At 45.7% G+C, this 27,097-nt stretch overlaps 1 protein-coding gene across 4 annotated transcripts in view; it reads right to left on the bottom strand.

Moving 5' to 3' along the window:
- PLXNA4 (plexin A4) overlaps positions 1-27,097 on the bottom strand; it is a 454,438-nt gene that overhangs the window by 218,804 nt on the left and 208,537 nt on the right. For 3 of the 4 annotated variants that reach the window (XM_040663912.2, XM_015291826.4, XM_040663921.2), the window contains exon 4: positions 2,250-2,381. In XM_040663912.2, the coding sequence (XP_040519846.1) occupies positions 2,250-2,381 (132 nt within the window). Of the gene's footprint in view, positions 1-2,249; positions 2,382-27,097 lie in introns of those variants that run through there. The other variant, XM_015291976.4, reaches the window with a different exon arrangement.

The following is a 27,097-nucleotide window of genomic DNA, read 5'->3' as shown; positions in this document are numbered from 1 at the left end:
CTGAGCTGGGTCCTAACACCTCACTGGCTTGGGGCATGGCAAGAGCAACGCGTGCTGGGCCTGTCAAAGCTTTAATAGAACTGAGACAAGCCGGAAAATTTAGTTTTATTACTGGAGCTTCCATTCCCATTGAGGATTGATGAGTAATGAAGTTGAGCTTGGCAAAACTGCTTTTAATGGAGTAGCTGAATACACAACAGAATTGCTCTTATCTCTGGGACACAGCCAGTGGTGAGCCCTGAGACTGAGGCTGAAGAAACCCCAGCCCATGTCTGCCTTCTAAAAGGTCAGGCCAAGCTGTCACCCTCCTGTCCCTCATCTCCACAGACCTCACAATGTAAAGGGATTGCTGTGGGCACTGAAAAACTTTGATAACTCTGAAATCAGGGGACTAGATTTTGGTGTATCATCATGTTTAAAAGCTTTCACCATGTGGAGAGCCTCACTTTACTTGAATAAAAGGAAGGACTTTCTGACTAAAATGATGGGAAATAGATTGTCTACTGTCACAAGTTTCATAGAAGTTCATTAGCATCACTTGCCTCCAGCTTCCCACCCCATATCCCAGCAGATGACTGGGACTGTTTTCACTATGGCACTGGAGAAGACATCCTATACTTTCTAACGTGACAAAAAAAGAAGTCCCAGCTCTGTCACCATATCCTTTCTCCTGTGTTAACATCATCTCACAGCCTCTTCAATGAAGATGAATGTATAGAGTTGCTCCACTCCCCAAACCATATTTGAGTTATTCATAGCTCAGAGGAAAGGGACAGAAACAAAGGAGACCTCACAGACACAGAAAACATGTTTCAAGCACACAAAATGGCACTCTTGGAAACTATAACCCCCACAAACTATGCAGAGAAGAAAAACAATCAGCCTGCAAATTCTGAGCTCCGTGACCAGAGCAACCCCACTAACGGCCTCCATTCAAAATCCACACATATCCCTGTCTTATTGCCCTGGGAAAACTTATCCTAGCTAAGGTAAAGGCTAATCACATCAGTGTTAGCCACAGTCTAGAAAACAGCCACCTGAAGAGGATATGAAGGTCTATAAAATCATAACAGGCAGAGAGGGGTTGATTATTCACTTTAATTTTTAAGAGGTTGGAATTAGTGGGTGGAAAACCTGCCATAATGGTGGATAAGTGCAGAAGATAATGTGGCCCATCTCCATCCTGGACACCGCTGATTGTTGACCACTGCAGCACAACACTGACAGAGGGTCAAAGGACAGAACACAATATCTAAAGGGGAACCTGGTGTTAGGGAAATTCTTGCAGTTTGTGAAGGAAATAGGAAGCATATCAAGTTTGTGTTTTGTATTTGGTGCCATTTACATGTTGCAAGGTCAGGAGAGTTGTATTTACTCAATGAACCCTAATGTATGGGTGAACATGCTACTCTTGGACTGGTGGCCTGCAGTAGAACTGGAGGTGCACAGTAGGGCACTTGCATTGCCCTGCCACATTCCCTCATTGCTCCCTTTTGTCTAGCCATCCTAAGACTGCTTACAAACGTGCACAAAACAACCAGTTACAATACTTGTCCTTGCATGTCCACAAGGCTAATTACAAGCAATCATTTTTTTTTTTTTTTCCATGCCAAACTAGTTCTTCCCAACCCAAGGAGCAGACTTCCCTAAGGTCAAGCACTGCCAAAATCAGTCCGACTTCCATGCTGAAGACCCAGATTTGATCTTCTACGAACTCTGGCTAGTGGTATTTGCAATAATAATAATAATAATAATAATAATAATAATACAAGAATGTCACTCTAAACCATGTTTTCACCACGGCAGGCCGTGCCTCCCACTCTCGATCACTGTGTCTCAGGGAAGCTCCAACTTCTCCAAATACTCCATTTGGAGCCAAAAGATTCAGCTTTGCACTTACTCACTCTATTCATATCTGTGGCAGATGTAGCCACAGTTTGAATGGGGGTGGAGAGAATGTGGTACACAGCAGATGCAACAGCAACTCCTTGTCATGTAGCCAGTAGGACGTGTAACTGCATAAGGCAATGCTGGAGGTGGTTCCTCCCCCTTAGGTCTGTGCCCCTGTCCTCTCAATAATCTTCATCAGTGTATAAATGCAATGGTTTCTAAGCACAAACAATGATTAGATATTTAACGGTGCACAAGTATCTTCTGCAGTAACTGTTCACTGAGAATTTCACGTTCAATTCTGCCATCCATGATCAAGCTTAAAGCTTTCAGAACACCAGACTGACAGGGTTTCTTACCTGCTTCTCAGACATGATATAGAGGTGCTCGTGATCCATTGAGAAGGCCATGTCCCGTAAGATGGGTCCAGTGTCCACCACCTGTACTATCTCATACTCCAGTGTGTTCTTGGTGGTGCCATCCACACGGATCTGCAGAGCAAAAACAAAGGTGGGGAGAGAACATGAGTCTTTTTCCTCCTTCCATTTAGACTGCAGAATAATCATTAGAAATTGAGTTTTTGTTCATGTCTTTCGGATAACAACCCCTCAACACCACAAAATAAACTTTTCCCTTGCCTCCTCACTTAAAGGAGGAAGCATTTTAACTGTTGGTGGTGGTTCCACCAACACAAAAGATCTGTAGAAGAACAATCCAGAGCTTACTGATTTTCACTAGCACTATCAGTGTATTACTGTTGTTGTATTACTATCAGCGTATTACTGTTGTTGCCTGGACAAATCGTGTCAAAAGTTATGACAAAGGACAGAACTTGTGGTGATGATGAGCAAAAGAGGGAAAAAAAAACCACACAAGAGCCTTCCAGACTGACTCACTCAAATGCTAGTCAGATACTATTATCATTCTCATTGCTAATATTCCATGGGGCAATATATTATTGCAGAATGTACAATACAACACAGGCTATTTCTCTTGTTGATTACCTATATCTGATATTGAAATCTATCCTGCACAATTGTGGCACCTTATGATTCCAGCTACAACTCATAAGAGGAAGTCACTTAGGGACATCAATAACTGGAATTATGAGAACACTGTCCCAGTTTATCTCTGACAGTAAGCCAGAACTACAAAAGAAAGTGCACAAAACTCAATAGGTTTCTCTCTTTACTGGTCTAAAGAGAATCTGTAGAGACTGGACTGGAAAACAGTTGGAGAAGGTCTCTAATCTTTCCCATTAATATAATCACAATTCAGGATAATCTAGCTATCCACATAGGCATTGGGTCTGTCTGGACATTCTAGACTCAGTATTTCAGCAAAACTCATGACCATACAATTCAGAGATGCATCTACATTGCTTCCCTCACTGTGTTTACTCTGAGTTCCCAAAATCTTGCATCCCACAGCAATCCAAACATTACAGTACCCCTCCCTACTTTCCAAAATTATAGCAGATCTGTTTCATGCTCCAAATGATGATCTCCATATCCTTCTGAGAACAGCAGATCTAGTGTTCCCAGACCCTGGTTTGTAATTGTGCAGATTGATAGCTGGGCAAAAAAACCAACACATCCAAAAGGAAACAACACGCCATGGAGAAGTGGCAGTATCAAGACCCATTCCCACTGTTCTCTGACACATAGGCCACGAGCTTGTTACTTCTGTATCAACCTTTTTTTTCTTTGCCAAGAAACTAAGCCCGAATCATCTTCTTTATTAGAAAGGAAAAGAGGGAATGACAAAGGTCTGGAAAGCCTGTATAAACAAAAGGCTGCAGTGGTCATAGAACCATATGAGTTGGAAGGGACCCTTAGAAGTCATCTAATCCAACTTCCCTGCACTGAACAGGAACACCTACAACCTGATCAGGTGCCCAGAGACCCATCCAACATGATCTTGAGTGTCTCTAGGGATGGGGCATCCACCACCTCTCTGGGCAACCTGTGCCAGTGCCTCACCACCCTTATTGCAAAAGACTCATTTCTTACATCGAGTCTAAATCACCCTCTCCAAAGGAGATCAGAGGATGTGTGGTTGATTTATCATCTTGATGGAACTGGTGTTGATAGAAACATACTCCTCAGTGTTAACACACAAAGAGGCTGGGGCCTTAAGCCCAACATCAAGCATCCATGCCTCCCAGTATCAATGAGCACCTGGTAGGAAGGGGCCCATTCACCTCAATAATGAACACCTTTGTCTCCGTGGTCTCGGCTTAAAAGTAGTCAATGATATGGTTCACTTGTGAGGTAAAGGAGTAAGAGGCCAATGAGCTCAGGATGAGCTCTTCCTCTTAGGATGATCAGAAGAAAGGAAGGACAAGCAAAAAGGATTGCAGGTGGAGAAACATGGGAACCTGAGGCACTGCCCCAGGCAGCTCAGATAACCCTGTAACAGGAGCCTTTCCAATTTCCTATAGGGACTTCTCTGCACCAAGTTCTCACTGTCAGAGGACAATGACTGAGCTTTGTATGCTGCTTCAGCTTTGCCCCCCTTCCCCATCCCCTGTGGCTGCTCCAAACAAACTTCACATTTTCCCTGCCTTGACCTTGATTTCTCAGCATCATCAGGGTCAGATCTGTAGGCCACCAGATATGTAAGCAGCCAATTATCACCCCAGGCTCAGCCACCGTCCCCAGCCTTTGCCAGCCCCATTAGAGGAGAAGGAGCTTGGAGATAGAAGAGGCAGGCAGAAGAAATAACCAGCTGGAGTTAACAAACAGTACAGACACGAGGCACAGTCCCCTGGGATCTCCCCTGTGGGCTTGGTGCAGGTAAAAGATTGCAGAGGTTTCACACCAGGAAAACAGCAATATTTGGAAGGGATTTAACAGCTATCGCTAACCTAATTGGCTGCAAAATCATTATGGTGCAGAAGGGGAGGGAGGGCTCATTGCACTGAACATGTGCAAGCACGCACACATGCACTCATGCCTACACAGCCTAACAGCTGTAAGCACAGAGATCTCTTCTTCTAGTCAGAGCTATTAAATAAGGAAAAAGAAAATTCAGAAAGTGGCCAAAAAGTCTGGCAGACATTCACTCACACCACAAAGACCATGCAAGTCCTGTGCCAGCAAAGAGATGATATTGCAGCTTGCGTCCAGAATTCTGGCCCCTAAATCAAGTCCTGTCTTATCCTGTCTTCAACTCTGGCCTTCATATGTTCAACCCCAGGCACTGAGCCTAAAGGATCCCCATCTTCGCAGAACAATCTTGCTGCTGAGCATCAAGCAATACAATAGCAACTTATCTTTTATTCCCTACTCCCAGGCAACCACTAAAACCAGAGCATTTGAGTTTGGAGCGGAAAAAAAAGCCAGAGAGTCTATAAAGGGGAAGTGAGAAGATTCTGATCTAAGCCTACAGGTGATCATCACTGATGTCAGGGACACAAATACAATACATCCATGCTGCTGAATGCAAGAGAAATCAAAGCACATATCAGCATTTAGCTCTGTTCTTGCTTTCCTTGGTTGACATCAGTCATAAGCATGGAGCTGGGGTACTGGAGCAGATGGAGTTTTCTTCTGACTGAAGTACGGATATTCTTATATTGAAGATGTTCTTAATAGGCTGTGAGATTAGAGCCTGAATGAGAGTCCAGGGGGATTTCTCCTTGAATCTGGATGTGAACCAGTAGCATCTCTGCAAGGTAGGAAGGTGGAGAGCAAGGCAATAATGGAAGGAGGGAATTCAGGACCGTATGCAAGTCTGAAAATGCTCAACCCGCCACTACCAGATGTGTGCACTCATCCACAAACATGCTCATCACCTTCACTGCTGGAATACCCATTCCCTGCACACCTGCCCTACTCAGCACTCTAAATCCTCATCCAACCCCACCACCATGCCTGCCACCACCCATAGGGCTGACACAAACCACCTTTTACCCAGCACCCTGATAACCCTCCATTGCCCCACAGCCAACACTCAAGCAGAGCTCCTGGGGAACAGCTCATTCAGACTGCACATTAATCCTGCTTCTCGGAAGGCTGCGCTTGCTGGGCTTCATTCTGCAAAGCTGGCTGCTATTAAAACATCAGCATGATGCTTCCCGAAGGTCAACTGCCAGGGGACCTATTCTGGCAGCTGTTTGTTTGTTTGTCTGAACATTATCTAGGTCTGGCTGTTTATTTACATCCATTGAAGTATCAGACAATAAATATCCTCTCCCAGTAGCAAACAGATGCTTGCACTCGAATGTTCTGGTTAGTGCTAGCTTCAAAATGATCTCCTTAATGAGCAAACAACACTATTAATCTTTAAAGACACAGGCTCTGGTCTTTCCTGAACTCCCACACTGGTCATGGCTAGACCCATAGGCATTCTGGCAAAGAGCCCATGGGTCTGGTAGATGAAAGAAGATAAAGGACACCTTCCATTATTCTACTGATGCCTTACAGTTTTATCTGGATCCCTACAGCTACTGTGAGCCCACAGGATAGAAACATTTGAGAACAGACTCCTGGGCAAACTGGTGGCAGATCGGCCTTCTCTCTTACAAGCAGTCACAGGTTCTAGGGGTTGGAATCATATGGTTATTGAAGGAAGGGACACAAAAAAGCCCCCTAAAGCATGGGGCACTGAGGAATGTGGTTTAGAGGGCATGGTGGGGATGGGCTGATTGTTGGACTACATGATCTTAGTGTTGTTTTTTTTTCCAACTAATGTTTTTATGAGTCTACAATCTCAAATGGACCAAAGAAAAGCAGTGAGGCTGGAGGATGAAGAAGGAAGAGGTGACAACAAGCAGTCAGCCTCACTGCTGGAAGACAAACTGTAGTCACGGCAAAAAGCCAATTTCTTCAATCTCCGCAGAGCAACAGAAACATCTCCCTTGCAGGCCAGAGCACTGATCCTGCCCCATGATCAGAGGATCTCACAGTTCTGGTAGTAGCTCTTCCTCTACTAAGCTGGATGAAGGGATGGTCACTTCTGGGAAGTGTTATTCTTCATACCAAGGAGCAAGCTGGGAAAGAAGTCTAAGCACATCAGCAGTAGAGCTGGGAAAGGCTCTCTTAGACTGTATATCTGTGTTTGGAAATAGCACAGTGTAAAATAGCTGATCTGTAGAGGGATGCCACTTCTGCTAAAACCCAGCATCCAAGCTGCTTGTGTTACAGGCATGGCATGATGTCACAGACTGAATCAGTGTTTGGAGCACATTAATATATCCCTGGAGGTGTTCAAGACAAGGCTGGGTGGGGCCCTGGACAACCTGATCAAGTAAGTGGCAACTCTGCCCATGCCAGGGCATTGGAAATAAATGATCTTTGAGGTTCCTCCCAACCCAAGCCATTCTATGATTCTCTGAATATCATGCAGTCTTGTTTAATCCAAGAAAAAAAAAATCAGTTTTGCTACATCTTGTAGTATTTTAATACCAGTATATTAAGCATGGGCAAACAGTTGTCTTCAAAATTGCCTTCAGAGTCTCTTCAAAAGCAGGCTCCATGAAAATGATTGCAGCACTCCTGCTAATGCATCTCTATTTTCTTGTCCCAGTACCTTGGTCTTGTTACAGGCAGCAAAAGATTGCATCACTTCTGCCGTGTCAGTTGTGCTCAGCTGTTTCCTACTCTTCTAAAACCATAAATTCCCATCGAGAGCATCAGCAGAGTCAAGAGTGAGACTCCCATATACTCCTCAAAAAAATCCAGCCAGGTCTTCTGAGATTGTGGCTGGGAGCTGGGACAGGGGCAGACAACAGCTGGATAGGAAGACAGCAGAAGCAGATTCTGGTTGGCTGATAGTCATTACAAATAATTAAATGACTAACTAAGGGGATGAGGAGCTTGGTGAACCATGGCTTACTCAGACAACACATCCCTCCCCATCACTCTGCTTTGTGCAGAATCAGCAGACCCCAGGCTGATGAAGTTAAAGGGAATTCATCATCTCCAGCCCCAGTGCTTCCAGACAGCACTCTGGCAGTTCCTGCTCAAGCAACAGCGACAGTTTGTTTTAGCCATGAAATTGCCCCAGATCCCAGAGGAGGTGATTAAGGAAGATTGCAAGAATGGATTACAAAGACAAAGCCCCACAGGACATAGAATCAGGCCCCACTGCCTCCACCTGGGTGCAAGGGAGCAAACACAGTGGCACTGGCTCTGAAAGAAAGAGAAATATTTTGTGTAGGGAAAACCAGAGCTAAGCAGAAGACAATCTCTGTCCTCCCCATACTCTGAGGCATCTCTTCTTTGTCCTCCCTGCATCTCTTTCTCCAATGGCTTCTCACTGAAATCACCATCATTATTTCTTACTATTGGATTAAGGCTCAGCAAATCTCATTTCCAAGAGATCCAAGCAGCCCTGCAGCCCAGCACATCAATCCAGGCTGCTCTGAGCAGTGCCCAGCTACAGCCTTACGACTGCACAGGGGCCTCTAATACTTCATTATTTTTCCAATATCAGTTCCTCCCCATTTTATGAATCTAACGTTCCCCAGTGGACACAGAGTCTGCTGGCTGCAGTTTCTGGTGTGGCAAGGGGGCAAAGACACAGCAGAGTATGATCTAACATCAGGCTGTTACGGTAACGTACTTCTGCTTTTCCATTGATTTGGGTTACATGATGTAGCTGTACTGATCTCAGCAAAGACAGGGAATGAGCTGATGTACCCTGTTTCCTCCTATTTTCCTGTTTTGCCATGTGTTTTCCAATAGAATAATCCATTCTAATTTGCCTAAAGCCTATTAGCAGGAGATCAATTTCTAATAAAATATGACATCTTAGTAATCCTGTCTATCTACCAATAGAAGAGGCTTTTAGAAACACTAATTGAAAAAGAATGAGCTATCTCTTTCTTGTGCCTAATAGCCATCAGCCCTCTCTCTTCTCTTGTACAGCTTTGAGGTGCTGCTTGTGTTGTCCAAGTCATTCCATCCAAGTAGAGATCTGAGAGCACCTTCAGTCATATGGAGAGCAAGATCCTAACAAGCCAAGTGTTCAGTCACAGCACTCACGTGTTCAATGCTGTCCAGACCCAAACATGACTGGATGGCAGCCACTGTCACCACAGGCAATGCTAAGCAATTTGGAGAGGAGACAAACCTCAGAGTTTTGCTTCTAGGGAAGACTCACTAGAGGTCACTGCTAGATGTTTTGGGGGCACTGAGTTACAATGGATCAAGCATGCAGCAATGCAGGATACACTGGAATGACCCTTCTCCTTTGTGCCAGAGAATCCTGCAAGCCAGGAGACCAACTCACAGCAGACAGAAGTCCCCGGGTCCACAGCAAGTAACTACCATGCCATTCCACTCTACTTCCCCACTAACATTTATAGCAAGAAATACTCCCAGCTGTAATGGATTTATGATCTAGATTAGACAAATAAAAGACCAGAATTTTGTTCTTGGTTTAGACAACAACAGTAGGTTTATGATCACTGCTACTACCACTATAAAAATAATAATTACAGCCATAAGTGTGGCCAGCCAGGATATTCCTGGACTGCAGGGCTCACCTCAAACTGAAACAGCAATTGTTCAAGCTTTAGAGCTAGACATGGGGGAAAGGCAAAGAGGTGGTTGGGTCCTGTCTACCCCTCATCAGGGAGCGTATGTCAGGTGTGTGCAGCTTTCACATTCATGAGCCCATTGACAGATGACATCATTTTTGAAAGCATGGTTTACACATGATCCCCTGGCACTTCCTGATTGATAAATTAGACAGTTGTGAGCCACGTGCTAATCAATGCAAATCATTAGTTTGTAACAACACAAGGCAAGCTCGGCAGAGCTCATTTTTCAAGGTAATGGTCTGCCAAGTGATTGGTGTTCAGCAACAAGCCTGGCCAGGCAATCTATTAGCTGGCTGCTGGCTCTCACCTATGGCATGGGGCTGAGGCCTCTGCTCTCCAGTTTCCATACTGAGGACTTGGCTGCGATGCTTCATGAGAGAGCCAGAGCCCTGAATCTATTATTTCTTCTCCTTCCTTTGCAGAAGGCATCACAACTTCTGGCCCTTGCTCCACTATCAGTGGCCACCTCAGCCCCACTCAGTCTGGAGTACACGTGCTCTTGCTGATAGATATTTCAGGAACACTTACTCTTCACTTACCCCAACCCTGCAACCTAAAATAAAAGCCATTTGAGACTGAAAAGAAATTATGCTTTGCCCTCTCTCCATGGAAAACAAAGCAGGGAACAGAAGACACTGACCTGCAGAGGTGTTCTAGAAAGTGTCATGCTGACCATAGTGGCATCTCTGAGATCTGATGCCTACATCAGGAATGTCTGACCAAAACCAAGAGGCCATTTAAACATTGTAGTTACATATTTTTATATGCAAAACTTTATCTTGAGACTCTTGCAAGTGCTGTCCATCTGACTGAGAAAAGGACACTGTAGTGGGAAAAGACTTGCCACCACTGATAAGAGCAAAAGGAAGGGAGGAACATGGGACAATTCTGCTTGTTTCTCACAGGTGTCTCCAAGGATCCCACATATCCTTTGTGTCTGGGTTATAAGCACTGCAAAATTTCAGTCACTCTAGGAAGAAAACTCTTCATCCATTGGTTACTTAACCAGCCATTTTTCCTGCCACACTCTATACAGCACACCAGATTCTCTATTTGACATTACCAGAAGCCAAGCTCTGTACTCATAGTGAGGGTCCTGTTCCTGAACGTTGGTATTTATGATCCCAGTGGATCATCTCAAGGACCATCCTGTTTTCACACTGTTCATGGATGCTATGATGGCGCTTCTGGATCATGCATTTGTCTCTCCACAACACATCTATGGCTACTTTACAGCTACAAAGTCATCTCCTCCAAATAACAGCATCCCATTGAACATTCTGAAAGAAAATAGGCTGAAAATATAGCAGCTACAAAGATCTTGCATGTCCTGGAGTTATTCCAATTTTCCAGCATGCCAGGAGTTAAGATATACATAAAGCCAATGGTCATGGCATGAACAGTACAGAACCTCAGCTACTCCAGTTTGTCTTACACTGGTAGAATTTCATTATCAGCAACATTTTGGAGAAGAGATGGCTAGCTTTTAAACATTTATTCTGATACTTCCACCAGTCATAGAATCATAGGATCACAGAATGGCTTGGATTGGAAAGGAATGTCACCTATTTCCAACCTCTCTGTTATGGGCAGGGCTGCCTACTGTGTATTCCCAGTTCTTCATGCAGAAAACGTGAATAGATGCTTTCAGTTAGAGTGGTTTTTGATTGACATTAAGGGAGAAAAACACACAAAAAAAGGAGTATGAAAATGAAACTTCAACATACAAGGACATTCCTTGGGTGGCAACTCACGTGGCACACAACCCAATTTACCTGATGACCTCTGGTCAGCTCTTAAGCAGAAGTGAAACTATAGATCAAAGCAGTTCACACAAGTAGCACTATCAGACAGACCCAAAGCCCTGTATAATTTTGGGTCAGAAATATATAAAAATGAAGCTCATCTGTGAATAGGACTGGCCAGAAACAAAGATATTCATGCAGTATTGGCCTGGAGCACAAATCCTTACATGGGATTGCTCAGAAGCTGTGATAGATAATCCTATGAGATGGTCTGAGGACAGATGAATGGCGACATGGGCAGGATCTGGAATACAAGACCTTTGTAAGTGTCTGTTCTTGGGGCTGAGAGACCAGATTCCTCCCAGAGATGAGCTCATCTCACCATGCCCGGAACGCAGTGACCCAGCGGGGGGAGGGGGGCACAGAGCAGCACCACAATGGGCCTTTTGACTGCAGCCAGACGGGGTGAGCTTTGAGACACCCACAGATCTTCATGACAGTGGGTCACTTGAGAGGACGCCAGCTGCCCTTTGGCAATGGCAGGCATAAAAAGACCCAGGCACCCTCATGGACACATGGGCAGGAGGGCACACAGCAGCTCACAGAGAGGCACAGCAAAGCATGCACCAACCCAGCAGCATGCCACACACTGGAAATGCTCAAACAGGTTGCAAGACAGAGGTACCCAGTGACACATGCACATGGTGATGTGCATCTGCCCAGTGAAGGATGCCCCCAACAATGTGCCATGAGGTCTGGGTCGTGACTGAGGGGTTACGAGATGAGGTGAAGATGAACACAAGTGTGCTAAGCACACTGTCACACACCAGCAGATTCTGGGATGGGAGCACGTGTGAACAGCACAGAAATCTGCCACGGGCACCCACTCCCTGTAGCAGACAACATAAGGATCTGATCTGAATATGGCCGTTAACACATGGTGGGTGGCATGGTGCCCTCTGTGGCTCCGTGCATCAACCATAACTTGTCAAACTCCATCCCAGAGATGTGCAGAAGCATTTGCAATTTCTCTTTAATAGAGGCAGACCTAAGCACCTGCAGACCTAAGCACCTGCTTCACTGAGGATTTGGGCATTTACACCACTTAGTCTCAACAATTCAAATCCAAAATCATATCTCAGACTATATCTCTGGTCAAGTAAGGTTCTCTGGTCTTGCAACGCTATTTGTTTCAGACACTAGTTCTGAATGGCTGCAGAGAGGGCAGAGAAATAGAAAGATGGGCTATAAGTGCATAAATAAAACCTGAGAAACCCAGGGTATGGGGCTCTTTGCTCATTCTTTTGTGACATAGAGGACTCGCATGGATGGATGGAATGATGGCTTGGGAACAGTTCCTGTCAGCAGTGTGGAGAGGTGTTATCTCTGAAATATAGGGAAAAAGGGAACCTGAAAGAGAAACCTCACAAGGAAATCAGCTAGTCCAGCCTTTCTGCCCAGTCCTTTTTGTCAGTTAACATCCCTGGGGCTAAGGTCAAGATAATGAGATCCCACGTATCTCTGGGACCCAAACCCATTGACAGGGTTGTGCTCTGCAAAGGTTATTGTAATTCAATTGCTGGTTGTTTCAGCTCCTGGGCTTCTCAATGCCGAGGTGACCTATTAAGAACTTAATAACAGATAAAAAACATCCCTTGAAGCTTTTCTAACCTTCATAATCTATGTTTATCCACAGAAAGAAAAAAATAGAGAGAAAGAGTGAAAGCTTATCTTCCAATATTGCCTCAGATTAAAGGGAAAGCCCATCTGGGGACAAAGGTCCATTCTTGCCCTTTCTCCCCTTCCATACAAACTGCCAGGAAAGTGACCCAGCCCTGCAGCAGTGGGCTAGGCCTATTCCCTTCATTTCCCATAGACCACTCCTCCACTGAAGGCTGCCAACTCACCTGCACTCCGTCATCTCTTGTCTGATGTCTGACCATGGGACACACCTCTCCTCATGCACATAACACATTTCCCACCATCCAGACATGAATGAGTAGCATTAGTCCCAAATCCAATCCCCAGCTAGTCCCTACTCTCCTCTCAGCTTATCTCCAGCAAGAGGAAAAACTCCCTGAGCAGCTATCTCAGCTCAGCTGTATCTCACTGAGTCTTTCTTCCCAAGGCTATCTCTCATCATCCAGTCCTTCATTGGTGACCCAAAACTGTTTTGTACAATTTTTGTCTTCCAAAGACCACTAATTTTTGCTCCTCTCCTACAGGAGCCACACATCACTCTCCTGAACTAAACTTCAGTCTCCAGCAACAAACTCTAAGATGTTCCTAGTCACTGATGAATGGAAAGACAGATATCCCTTCAAAATCCTACAGAAAAGACTACACCAAACAAAGCCATGCTTAGTTCTTCCTTCTTCACATCCTCAGTGTTTCCCAGAAGAAGCACGACCAGTCATTGCTTGCAGTATCTTCCAAATAGCCCTAAGCACTTATTTGATTCCAGGGTTAGAGGATAAGGGCAACATAGCAACTGTACCAATCAATATAATGGAAAAAAGTGTTTCACCAGAGGCATAATGACAGAGGGATTGGCACAATAGAAAGATGCTATAAAGAAAGGGAAGAAGATTGCTTACCCATATCAGAAGATTCCAGGTTCCAAGGGGAAAGCTTCACCAAAGAGGGATCTCCAAAAAGAGAACCTTTCCTAGGGTCAGTCAGCCCTTAAATGAGGTCTAAGAGAGGTGCAGTCAGGCTCCACCCCTTCCAGTTGCACAGGTGAATTACCTTCACCTGTGCTCCCAGGGCTGACCGGGTCCTTTCCCCAGGTGCCCAATCAGTGGTTCAGGCCATGGCTCAACAGTTCCCATACAGACAAGGTCTGGAAAATTCAGAATCTTAAACCTTATCTTAAATATTTATTGACCATATGACCATAGTGATGTCATCTACCCTGTCAGTGCTTTAGTTTCTACATGTTCCGCTGAGCCACCTATGTATTTGATGATTTTTTGGGGACAGTTTCTGTGGCTACAGGAAAAGTTAAGTGGAGGTTCTTGAAGAGTAGACCATAAAAGACACTGCCTAAGTGATGTGCACCACTGTACAGTCCTCAGCTCAGAGGGTCACACAGGGGAAAACAGGCGATCGTATGATCACACAGCCATGGCTCTCAGCACATTACCATTGACACCTCCAGAGACAGCTAGAGAGAGGCAAAAATTGATTGGTATTGGAAATCTTCAAGTGAAAAGTATTGTGTAAGTGAAGTAATTACTATCTCCGATAGCATGTGTCTCCAGACCCTTAATCGCAGGCGTTCCTTCTACATCAGTCACATTAGACAAATGTGTATGCAAAGCCTTTGACCGAATTATCTAAAACTAATACAGACAAATTTTAAAATGATGACCAAGTAGATACGCTTTTAACACAGTTAAATGGCAGCTCACATTACCATCAGTGCAAGGTCTCTGTGGACAAGGAGATACAAGGTGGTAACATAGCTTTTGAGGAATACAGGGAGTGGTTTTCTTCCAGCCAACCACACTCTGTGTTCTGTAGAGCATCAGCACAGGTCTATGGGGATAAAGCTGCCCACCCTATAGAGGAAACAAAGCTCTCCCTGAGCACTTAAAAGGATTAGGAGTTCTGCAGGGAACTGCCCTTAAGGGGCTGTACAGCACAGAGGGCAAGACACAAGGCACAATCAAGAGAGTATTAAGAGAGTCAGAGGGATTTAGCAGGCAATGCTGACATATTATTCCACTTGGATGGAGGCGAGGGACTCCTGGGAGAGAAGGAAGGCTTGCTGAGCCATTCAGGCTGGGAGGTGGCTTCTAAGACAGGAATCAGATGCTACACAGAGGTGTTGGTCAGGTTGAGCTGCCCCATCAAAGGACTCACAAGGCTTATCGTGAGACCAAAATCCTTATAAAGAACATCCCACGATAATTTACAGGAGTAACTACTATATCTCTGTTACAGTTGGTGCTTCAATAGCAGAATTTGGGAAAAAGCATAAGAGTGCTTCCCAGAAATGTTGGTCACACTGCTGGGTCTCTGGACTACAGGGAGCCCAAGTAGGATCTTTCACCACTATCTTGAACATATCAAGCAAGGCAGCAGCATGCAGAAAGCTCAGCCGCATGCTTGGTGATGGGAATGTGAGAGAAGAATACCTTGGCCATGATTCTCTCATATCTCCATAGCCCTCATCTACCTCCCATGGGCTTGGGAGAGTCGGCAAGAGTGTGTCACTATAATGGGAGATGAGGGATCGCTTTCCTCTGGGACCTCAAGGTAACCCTGGCAGTGTAACTCTACCCAAAGCAGTTTTGACATAAGGTCACAGCACAAGACAAGGCAAGGTCAGGAGTTCAGCATCAATACAGCAAGTGCCAGTCATGACACAAAAGACCCAGGGATCAGATATACCTGCCAAGTGCTGCCTGGGAGGGAGGGTATTGAGATGCATAATTACTCCTGCTTTCATCTGTGCTGCTCTGTTCACATGGCTCTCCTGGCTTTGTCCTTTCATCTGTACTGCTGGAAAAGCCTCCAAAGGCTGGCTCCTTCCTTCCCTCTTATCAATCCTTTCACTCTCTTCTCCAGCACAGTTCAGTAAGGTCTATGAGCATAACCCTCCTTCACTGAAGCAATGGCCCAGCTTCAGCAGTCACTCCTAAGAGCAACCAGTGATCGCTTCCAGCTTTGCATTGGAGTAACTCTATGAGGTTATTCTATGCAAGTGGCAGCAGAGACTATAGAGGAACCAGTGTAGACTGGGGACTGTGAAAATCAACACAGAATTGATTGGGTTGGAAGGGACCTTAAGGACCATCGAGTTCCAAAGGACATCGTTGCCACCTATCAGATCAAGCTGCCCAGGGCCCCATCCAACCTGGCCTTGAGCACCTCCAGAAATGGGGCATCCACAGCTTCTCTGGGCAGCTGTGCCAGCACCTCACAGGGACCTCAAAACCTCCCAAGAGGGTGCAACTATTTTCCTTTAAGCTATTTAGACAGAACTGCCAGGGTGTGTTAGTGCTGTTTTTTCATATTCTTAAGGGTATGGGGGGTTATTTAGTGAAACTCTAACTTGGGGATATATAATATGCAAAACCCAGCACATTTCAAGGCACACACACTGATCTCCATCCAAACAATGGCTTGAAACATCTCAAACATTGCAAAGTTGCATGGAAACAGCCTTCTTACTGTAATCACCACTTGCTCACCCTGTCCCAAAAACTGGTCTGCTTTTGAGGGGAAACCTTCCCTGTTTCCAAGGTTTTGTTGTGGTGAAATTGGATCCGTTTCATGAAACTGAAACGAAATGCGGGCATGTCATGTTTGGAGATCCTCATATACTCTTGGAGATATTTTGCAGAGCCCTTTTAAACAACTTTTTTTTTTTATAACTACTTTTTTAAATAGTCGCTTCACCAATCCTGCTCACACCAAATCAAAGCTTTTCTTTGCCTGCAGTATATACCTGCACAAAAAAAAAAAAAAAAAAAAAAAAAAAAAAAAGGGGGGGGGGGGGGGGCGAGAAAAGAGATTGGGGATGGGCTGTCTATTATTTTTGGTCCCTTGCAGCCCCAAATACTCCTTTCTGGCCGAAGGTTCTCAGTGTGTGCAGCAGATGGCGCAGCTGCAGTAGCTGTCCCACTGCCACCCGCTGTCCCCACATCAGCTTTGGGACCCTCTGAAAGGACCCCCCACCAAAGCCAGCGTCCCCCCCCTAACCGGTTGGCTCATCATGCCCTTTTTTGTTTCTTTTGTCTGGGTCCAGCACTGTGTGATTTTAGCACTCTTAAGGAAGTTTATACCGATGAAAGCAGGTCATGAGCTGTCCTGAAGAGGGGGGGGGACACATCCATAGGAGATGCAGGAGGCATAACTCTGTCACAAAGAGATGGATGTGCCATAAAATCCCACATGAGGGCCTCCTGAGGTACGGGTATCATTGATAGCCCTGAACTCAGCCTGAGCCCCCCAGTTCCTTGGGACATTTAAAACGGGGCGAGACAAAGGACAGGAGACAAAATGGGCCACAGGGAGCAATCCTACATCAGTGCAGGTGCCTCATTTCCATGCTGGAAGGCAAAAGCCACGTTCCCCAGTGCAAGATTTGCCTCTGTGAGCAATGCCGGTCTGGGTGATGGAGACCAGAGCCTGAGCAGCTGCCCCAGGAGCAGCCTTTGGGCTCTCCGCATTCATCGGAGCAGACTGACTCCTCTCATCATGGCCCTAATGGTTCCCACTAGACTACTATTTCTGTCCAGGAGTGACAGAGGAAGGCAGTGTGCAGCCTTTATTTTTGGGACTTGGGGCTATCTTTGAAGGCTTTGTGGTTTAAAGGGACACGCTCTCTCTCTTTGCGACAATCGACTGTTTCTTCTCCCATCTTCAAAGGATGAAGCTCAAACTTATTCCCCTGACAATTTTGTCCTGGGCCAACAACTCCTTCCCACCCCTTTGTGTTTCAGAGCAGAGCAGAGCAGAGCATGCATCTCCTTTTTTATTTTTGCTCCATTTTCGTTCGGCACTCTTGGAGGAGGAATAGATGGTTGTTTATAAATGGGAGGAACTCGTGTTTGTACACAGCTCTCTTGGCAGTCAGGAAAGAAAACGCAGAGGGGAAAATATTATTCTGAGAGGAAACATCTTGGCAGCGGTGGCAAACAAACTACAAGAGGAGGGACACCGAGGAGGAGGAGGAGGAAGAGTTACAGAAGTTATTTTGGGGGGGATTTGGCCATTTCTGTTTTCAATCACTTCTCCCCCATCCATCCCCTGAACTGGGAGCCCTTGAAAGCTGCTCGCCCTCAACCCATGGCCTTGGGAGCAGAGCAGGGACAGCCACAAGCAGGCTGCCGGCCAGCCAGCTGCCACCTTTGCCCCTGCAGTAGCACTAAAAAGCACAGCTGGGAACCATCTGGGGAATCTGTCTCCTTTTTATTATTATCATTATTAGTATTATTTATTTTTCCAGAAAACAGTCGCTTTTTTCTTTTTCCTGGAAGCACATTTTTTTTTCAAACCCAAATTTGACCAACCTTTCTGAGAAAAGTCACTGCATTTCTTCCCGACAGCCACAGGGTGTCAGCAGCTATATGGAATGGGTCCCCTATAGGACTCCTGACTCTCAGATGTCCCAGAGCAATGCCAGCCCTGATGGGACACAGCTTTGGGATAAGTGTCACCCTGATATGTCCCACTTTGCCCCAGACCTGCAACCTGCTTTCCAGGCTTTGCCCCAAACGCCGATAACACTGGAACGGGATTTGGGCACATAACTGTCAGCTCTTCCCCCCCAAAAAATCATAGAATCATGTGAGATGGAAGAGATCCTTAAAGGTCATCTAGTCCAACTCTCCTACCATGAGCAGGAACACCTACAGCTCGATCAACTGACCAGAGCCCCTTCCAGCCTGACCTCGATTGTCTCCAAGGATGAGGCAACAAAGAGAAATGATCCAAAATGATCCGGGTGACACATCCTGGCACATCAGGACTTTTAGGGGTAGCTTGCGTCTGAGAGAAGCTCCCAGAGGTGACAGTGAGGGGGTCTAAATTTCCAAATTCCTCTGTTTCTGAAGGTCAGAAGCCAACTTCTAGGAAATATTATCAAGCTGACTACTGTGGAATCATGGACAGCCCATTCAGACCCCGAACACCACATTAATAACCTCAGAGGAGCATCTGGACATTGAGTTCTGTGCCTGTTGCCAAATTCCCTTTGCTACTGCTCGTGCCTTTTGTGTCCCAAGTGCCCTGTCTGTACAATAGGAATGGCATAATCACCCTTCCTTGCAGCTGTAGTGACGTGGGAGAAGCCATTCAGATCTTATGCTTCTTACAACAGCCTGTTCTTGTCTATTCTTCATATCACAACAAAATGAGATGCCACTTCCAGTCCCAGACCAAAGCAGGATATTTTGGGATGCAAAGGCTGGATTGAGGCAAACTAAACCAACCTGACAACAAATGGATAGGGATTGAGCAGCTCTGTTCTGTCTGGCTCCAGAGATGTCTTCCTGTCACCAACTACCTGCATACCTTCCAGGCATGCATTCAGTGTGGAATTCATCTTGTTTAACATGGTCTTCCTGAAAATTAGACATCTCACCTACTGAGTCAGGCAAGTTTCCCCTCTAGTCAATGGAAAGAGACAGGTTTCACCACAGGGCTAATCGTGCCATCCTAAATAGGTGTCTCAGGCAGATGGAGTGAATTGCTTTCAGGAGATGCCAGTCTCTCTCCATTATCTATAAACGGCAACTCATTTCGATTCAGTGCTGATGGCTGACATTAGGTGAGACAAATTTCAGCCTGAGTGACTGTCTGGCATCTTTCACAGATGGGTCATTCACCCTTTCCTTGCTGTCCATGTGGAAAAAAATGTGTAGATGGTTTATTACAGAAATGCTTAATTCTGAGGGTAATGTTCGCTCAACACATCCTACAAAATGAGGTGGGCTGAAGAACTATACCTTGTTCAGTTTCCCTCTTGAGATACTATGCTGTCGCATACTTATGAACCAACTCACACAGAGCAAGAACTACAGACCTGGAGCTGTTGGTTGTTTTAGTTTAGCAGAAAACAGGCTACTGGGCATCTTGCAGGTCAGGTCTAACACAACTTGTCATTTGTGCAGAGCTGACAATAGGAAACAAAGGAAAAACTACAATGGCTTTGCAACCACCATTCCTTTTGCATGCATACATGTCTTGTCCTAGCTTGGAGGATCTCATGAACACACAATTGCCTGGCTGCATCACTCTGTTGAAACCCAGCAAGGAGGACAATTAATGGTATATCAAGTAAAAATTGAGTTAGTCAACTAGGAAGAGTAATTGCAGACAAACTAATGTGGAAGATATGCATTTAACTATAGAAGGCTGTTTCATATACTCTGTACTCTCTAAAAACACTTCCACCTTGCTTGTCTTGCCAGTACTGAGGCATCTTATTCGTATATGATAAAAGATGTGACCAGCTTTACCATGTTGGAATTGGTGATCCATGAAACCACATGGGATCATCTGTAGCTCGCTGGGTTCTGAATCATGATGTGGCTAGCTCTTAAGATAACTCTTTTTCAGGCTTCCATTATCCAGATTCCTGCAAATTATATTTGGAATTAAGATGCTACAAGCAACCATAAGCATTGCTTTAGGTCTTGAAAGCACATGAATCAGCCATAAGCAAACCTGGAAGAACCTACTTAAGTCCAAGCTCCTTGATGCCCTCCTGAACGCCAAGTGCTGTATTGAGTTTGGCTGGCAGGCAGCCTTGGCATCTGGTCTGTCACTCCTTCCATGAGTTTCTGCCTCATCTACTGGCAAGTGCCATTTCAGAGGAGCTCTATCTGGTCCTCTTTGGGATTCTCTCTCCCCACACTGGTTTTCCTTTGTCAGTGCTTCTCTGGGTAGTTTCTGTCATTCTTAATGCTCATCCCTAACCTGCTGCTCCTCACTCAGTCCTCATATTTGGATTTCTGCCATCTCCTCTGTCCAGCTGCGTGCACCCACAGGGGCTGATGGAGGCAAATCACACCCATTGTGTGGGTACCTCTACACATATACTCTCCTTGGCAAGGGAGGATTCCCCTCCTGGGATGGTTGGGAGTGAAGAAGAGAAATGGGTGAGGATCAGGACATGCCGAATGAGCCACATTTCCCTGCAGAATCACCCTACACAGCAGACTTAGAGGCTTTCAACCCCATTCAGGACATTGGAGGAGAGAAGAGGCTTGTGGACAGCAAATCAGATGAACTGATGGTCATGTTGTCACCATATATTCAATACAACCAGATGAGCTGATGGTCATACCATCACCACCTACTCAATACCAGTTTGGGTTTTCCAATGCAACACTTAGCAATGAGTAAAGAACACCCTTCTGAACCTGATCAGTGCTGGATTTCCCTCTCTCTCCACACACACACAGAAAAGCCCCACGTAAGGCATCCTCTGCCTCGAGCTGTCCCATCAAGTTCCTCCTGATGGAGATGATTTCAAGCTTCATTGGCAAAAGTGATGAGTACCAGGCAGCGGGTCGCCTCCCGACATCTGCCACACACATTTCCTATCCTCTACAAGGGGCTTTCAAAGCAACCCTCTGCTGGGATGTTTGTACAAACATGTGTATTTACTGTGTCAACACACATTAGAGAGCAAACACATTAAAAGGAAAAGGAAACAGACTACGAGCTGAGGCCTCTCCAAACCTCTCTCCACCGCAGCTTTTCCCTTGGACCACAGGTTGATGGAGAAAGCTCTCATTCACAAAACCTCACCCCTCCTCTCCACAGTTCGTGCTTGTCCTGACAACCACAAAGATCAAATCTCTGTGGTGGGCAGACAACTCTAAGGAGGACACATGGCTGAAGATAGAAAATTGAAGTTTCTTATTCATACAAAGCTCCTTGGGGTAATCTGGCTCAAATTAGGAACTCCATCTGGGAGGGAGCAGGGAGCAGGGCAAGGGATACAGCACTGCAAGGGACAGTGGCACGCAGGGATTTGCAGCAACAAGCACATTCCTGGTTCAATTTTTAGCCCCATCAGCCCTACCCCAGGCAGTAATTCCATGACACACGATCCCCAAGCAGGGGGCAAATTTGTACAGGCAGAACCAGTATTTAGCAAAATTCCATTTTTCCAAATTAGGCAAAGCATTTCTGAGATTAATTAATTCTTGCGATGCTTGGGCTGGGAAGAGCAGCACCAAGATGTACATAAAAAGATGTTTAAGGAAAAACAGTTCCTCGTGACTTGTCACACACTGGATCCAGCTGTTGCCTTCATTCAGCATTTCCTCTTCAGCCTGGTGCACAACTGCATGTGTGCGTGTGCAGGAACATAAAGGCTAGACAGACAGAGGTAATTACAAAGCTAAAGCCACCAAGCACTTCCCAGCTGTGCCATGTAAAAGCTTTGCTCTCCCCATCACATGGCATTGGTGACAAAATTATGTGCTAAACTCCATCCCTTGTTAAGAAATTACTCCAATACAGTGCTACAAAGCCTCTGCAGTGTGAAATTCACAGTTCATAATGGTGCATAACAGCACACTTGTACAGAGAGCAGGGAGTCCCATTTGTAAGAACACAAGTCCAGTGCAGCAATTCCTTGTCAATGGATAGCCTGCTGGATGGGAGGGGAGCAATGAAGAAACCTTAAAAGAAAAATCAATGCTAATGCTGACACTTCAAAGGACGTTTGTCACCTTGCAGGAGGAAACTCTGTATTGCTTTGCAGGACCACACACAGGGGAGTACTCCCTAACCCAGATCTACCTGCTTGCATCAAACTCATCATGTCACACTTGCCCATTGCCCTGCAGTTTGTGCTCATGGGAGATTCTCACTGATCAGGACAGTCTTGGATGCCATAGGATGTCAATGATGAGAGAGGAAGACCTTCTCATACAGAGGTGCAAGCAAGAGCTTACCTAGGTGTATCTCCAATAATTGTTGCCTGTCTCTTATCTCTGTGAATTGAATGCCTAATTTTCAAAGTGTTAGGACCAGAACTACTGCAGAGTAACCTAAGGCAGACCAGGCTTTTCTAGGGAACTGCAAACTTGCTGGGAGCTGCAGAAGGATGCATGTTGGTCTGGCACTAGTTGGTATTTCCCCGACTAGAACTTCAAAAACAAAATGATCAGGATAAATTGAAGGAATGGTTCAGGAAAAAGAAAGAGAAAGGAAAAGAAAGAGAAGGGAAGGGAATAGAATGCAGAGGGAGAGGGGGAGGGAAGGAAAGGGAAAGGGAAACAGGAAGGGAAGGGAAGGGAAGGGAAGGGAAGGGAAGGGAAGGGAAGGGAAGGGAAGGGAAGGGAAGGGAAGGGAAGGGAAGGGAAGGGAAGGGAAGGGAAGGGAAGGGAAGGGAAGGGAAGGGAAGGGAAGGGAAGGGAAGGGAAGGGAAGGGAAGGGAAGGGAAGGGAAGGGAAGGGAAGGGAAGGGAAGGGAAGGGAAGGGAAGGGAAGGGAAGGCAAGGGAAGGCAAGGGAAGGCAAGGGAAGGCAAGGGAAGGCAAGGGAAGGCAAGGGAAGGCAAGGGAAGGCAAGGGAAGGCAAGGGAAGGCAAGGGGGAAGGGGGAAGAGAGAAAAAGGAAAAGGAAAAGGAAAAGGAAAAGGAAAAGGAAAAGGAAAAGGAAAAGGAAAAGGAAAAGGAAAAGGAAAAGGAAAAGGAAAAGGAAAAGGAAAAGGAAAAGGAAAAGGAAAAGGAAAAGGAAAAGGAAAACTAAATTAAGACAGGACAAATGTTCTCAAGTTAGAATAATGAAGGACAAAGAGGCAGACATGGGGAGCATGGACTCAGAGACACTGCAGGACAAGAGGCAAAGAGATTAGTGTACACGATGTGCATAAGTCAGCAGTGCAGGGCTGCTTGCTGGACACTTGCTGCTCTAAGGAACAACAGGTATAGAATCACAGAATCATAGAAGCATTAAGGCTGGAAAAGCCCACTAGGATCATCTAGTCCAACCCTCAACACATGTGAGTCTGTGAGTCTGCCTGCCCCACTGGTACTGCTGAGGCAGTGAGTGGGGCAATTCAGGAGGGGACAAAGGTGAAGATGACCATGGAGATGTGCTAGGGAAACTTCCAGGTTTCTCCCTGCCCTATTATCACTGTTTCCTGCAGTCCCCTCCATGCACAGGGGAGGCTTTGGCTGGGACTGGCTCTGCAGCTGCTGTTTTGGATGAGAGGAGTGACTCCCAACCCCGCTGAGCTGGCAGGGACCCAAGGTTTCCTCCCAGAAATGACAAAATCCCTGTTCTGTACCCCTGCAGTCTTCATTTAAATAGTGGATGGTGTTCAAATTAGCAGCCACCTGCACTGCAAGGGAGACACAGCACTCATGAGCGCATTTACCCACGTGCTGCACTCCCGGGTATGCTGTGCTACATCCCATTGCTCCAGGCACGCATCTCGTTTTTTTTTAGTGCTGCAGCAAAATAAAACATGCTTTAACTGATCTTCTCCTCATAGGTCATGGCAGATGGTTGCTTTGCTTTTCTGTGCATGCTGGGGGCAAACGTGACCAGGTTTAGGAGGACTGTGGACAGTGTTGTGACATCACACACATGGGTTTGTTGTCACAAGTTTTTGCTTCAGTCTTGCCTATCTGAAGCCTACCTGATATGATTAAAAAGCACCACAACAACAAATGCCCCTCTTCCCCACCCCCCCTCCACCCTGGCAGTATTCAAGACTAGGCTGGATGGGGCTCTGAGCAACCCAATCTAGGGGGAGATATCCCTGCCTATAGCAGGGCAGTTGGAACTCAGTGATCTTTAAGGTCCCTTCCAACGCAAAACATTCTATGATTCTATGAAAGGGTCTTTGTGTCAAGGGATGTGAATTGTGTGGAGGATATGAGGGTGTGGAAAACAATTCCTAGAGTCCATTACCAATTGCAGCCTGCAATTGCCCCCTTTTCCACCAAGGACCAAGATAACACAATCAAGTGGAAGCAGCAACACCATCTTCAAAACCACACTTCTTGAGATGTCTGCCTCATCATTATGTGCTCCTTATCCAAGGATTGCAAGATCATAGAATCATAGAATCACCAAGGTTGGAAAAGACCCACAGGATCATCCAGTCCAACCATTTACCCATCACCAATGGTTCTTGCTAAACCATGTCCCTCAAACACAACGTCCAAACGTTCCTTGAACACCTCCAGGGTCAGTGACTCCACCACCTCTCTGGGCAGCCCATTCCAGTGCCTGACCACCCTTTCAGAGAAGCAGTATTTCCTAACATCCAGCCTGAACCTTCCCTGGCGCAGCTTGAAGCCATTCCCTCTAGTCCTATGATAATATCCTACAAACTATTCAACGTCTTCTGACCCTCAACCAACAAACACATGGCAGCAACACAAGTCCTCCTAGGACACACTGAAGATATGATGACTCCACCTGGATGAAAGTGTCCTCCAGGTGCTTGGCCTAAGGATGACCAACCTGGTTAACCACACAAGAGCCTTGACACACAGTATACCCACCCTGACACAAGGATGTGCCTACCCTAACTAACTCAAGAAGGACATAAGTAAATGAAATCTGAACAGAGAAAAGATGTTTCCTGTAGACTGTACTGGAATGATTGGACTAGATGATCTTGTTGGTCTTTCCAACCTTTATGATTCTACGAATATGGCTCTGCTGAGTTTTATTCTCCACAGTGACCCCAGCCTGAAGTTTGCAGACCACAGATGAAGGAGGACAGCTGGGATTCATCCTCATACCTCTCTGACAATGGATTACAATAAGTTGGGTTCATTGTTAATAACTGTACAATTTACCTAACAAATTCAGAGCTTGTAGTACAGCTTCATTAATATGTTTAATTTATTGTTACATTTCCTTCAGGTCAATGGTTTGAAAGTCTGTCAGAGTTTAATCTCTGCAGTTATTATGAAGTGTTTGTTTCTTGTTAAAATGCAAAATGAAGTCAACCAAGGAGAGTTACAGATGACAAACAGCCCAGAATAAATCTTCCAGGTGAGCAGAGGGGGGGGTGTGGAAGAAGTGATGAATACTTCAGACACAGATCGTACATGTCAGAAGCAAGCAGAGCTTCATAGCCTATCCTCTTTGGATGGTCAGAAAGCCAAAAACAAAACTAGTTAACCCTGAGCTCCTGTCCTGGAGAGATGTAGGCCTGAGCATGAAGACTTCAAGTCTTGGGTGCTCCTCATGCCATGTGGTCACCAAACACCTCAATGACAACACAAAGGTGGGACATAGAACAAGAAGAAAGGCAAGTATACCCTGAACCTTAGAGCGTCTTTCTGAACAAGTCTCTTTCCCTTCGCTGGGAGAAATGAGAAAACATCTTTGCCCACCTGAAGGAGTCCCAGCATTTGGTTGAGATTGGGATTGTTCAGTCTGGAGGAGTCTCAGGGGAGATCTCTACAACTCACTGAAAGGAAGTTGTAGCAAGGTGGGGGTCAGCCTCTTCTCCAGGTAACAGCCATAGGACAAGAGAGGATGGGCTCAAGTTGTGCCAGGGGAGGTTCAGGTTGGATATTAGGAAAAACTTCTTCTCTGAAAGAGGGATCAGGCACTGGAACGGGCTGACCAGGGTGGTGATGTAGTCACTGTCCCTGGAAGTGTTCAAGAAATATGGAGATGTGGCACCAAGGGACATGGTTCAGTGGGCATGGTGGTGGTGGGTTGATGGTTGGACTAGATAATCTTATTGGTCTTTTCCAACCTTAATGACTCTATAATTGCATGACCTTCTGTGAATGGAAAAAAAAGAGTAGCAAAGAGAACATGAGTTTTGACCCTTGGTGCCTGGAGGTAGGATCGAGTTGGCCTGACTCTGTAGATGGGACACTGTACATGGCAGGGATGTAGAAAATCATCATTCAACTATGTTAATTTTGTCCAAAACAAACTCCAAGTGAGTTATTTTTCCTGTGTTACAAGCCATGCTGAATGGCCAAGCTTGCACCTGCCCCAGCCCACCCTGAACAAGCCAGTCCTACAGTCCACCACCCCTGCCTCACTTGCATGGTCCTCTTATTAGTCATCTCCCTTATGGATATTTTCTTCTAGTCAGTGTATAATGATACCATGCCCATCACCGTGTAATTGCTCTCCCTCGGTGTAAAAAGGAGAATGCATTCAGATGAATGAGCTACATACCCGAGTACATACAAAATTAATGCATTTAGCCCATCACGAGTCTCAGCTGACATGCACCCTCTTTATAGAAAACAAAGGCATCACATGCAAAGTAAATGATTTCAATAAGGGCAAATAAATGCATTCAGAACATGCTAGAGTTTCAACTGGTTTCACTAGCTGAGGAAGACCAAACCACAAATTCACATAGCTGGATAAGTGATGTGAATGAGGGTATTTCTGTGCTTGCTCTGTTCATACACTTTATTCATACTTGTTAATGATA

This window comes from Gallus gallus, chromosome 1, assembly GCF_016699485.2.
Source record: "Gallus gallus isolate bGalGal1 chromosome 1, bGalGal1.mat.broiler.GRCg7b, whole genome shotgun sequence".
Classification (NCBI taxonomy): domain Eukaryota; kingdom Metazoa; phylum Chordata; class Aves; order Galliformes; family Phasianidae; genus Gallus; species Gallus gallus.
Note: the sequence above shows the minus strand (reverse complement) of the source record. Positions and strands in the feature narration are given on the sequence as shown.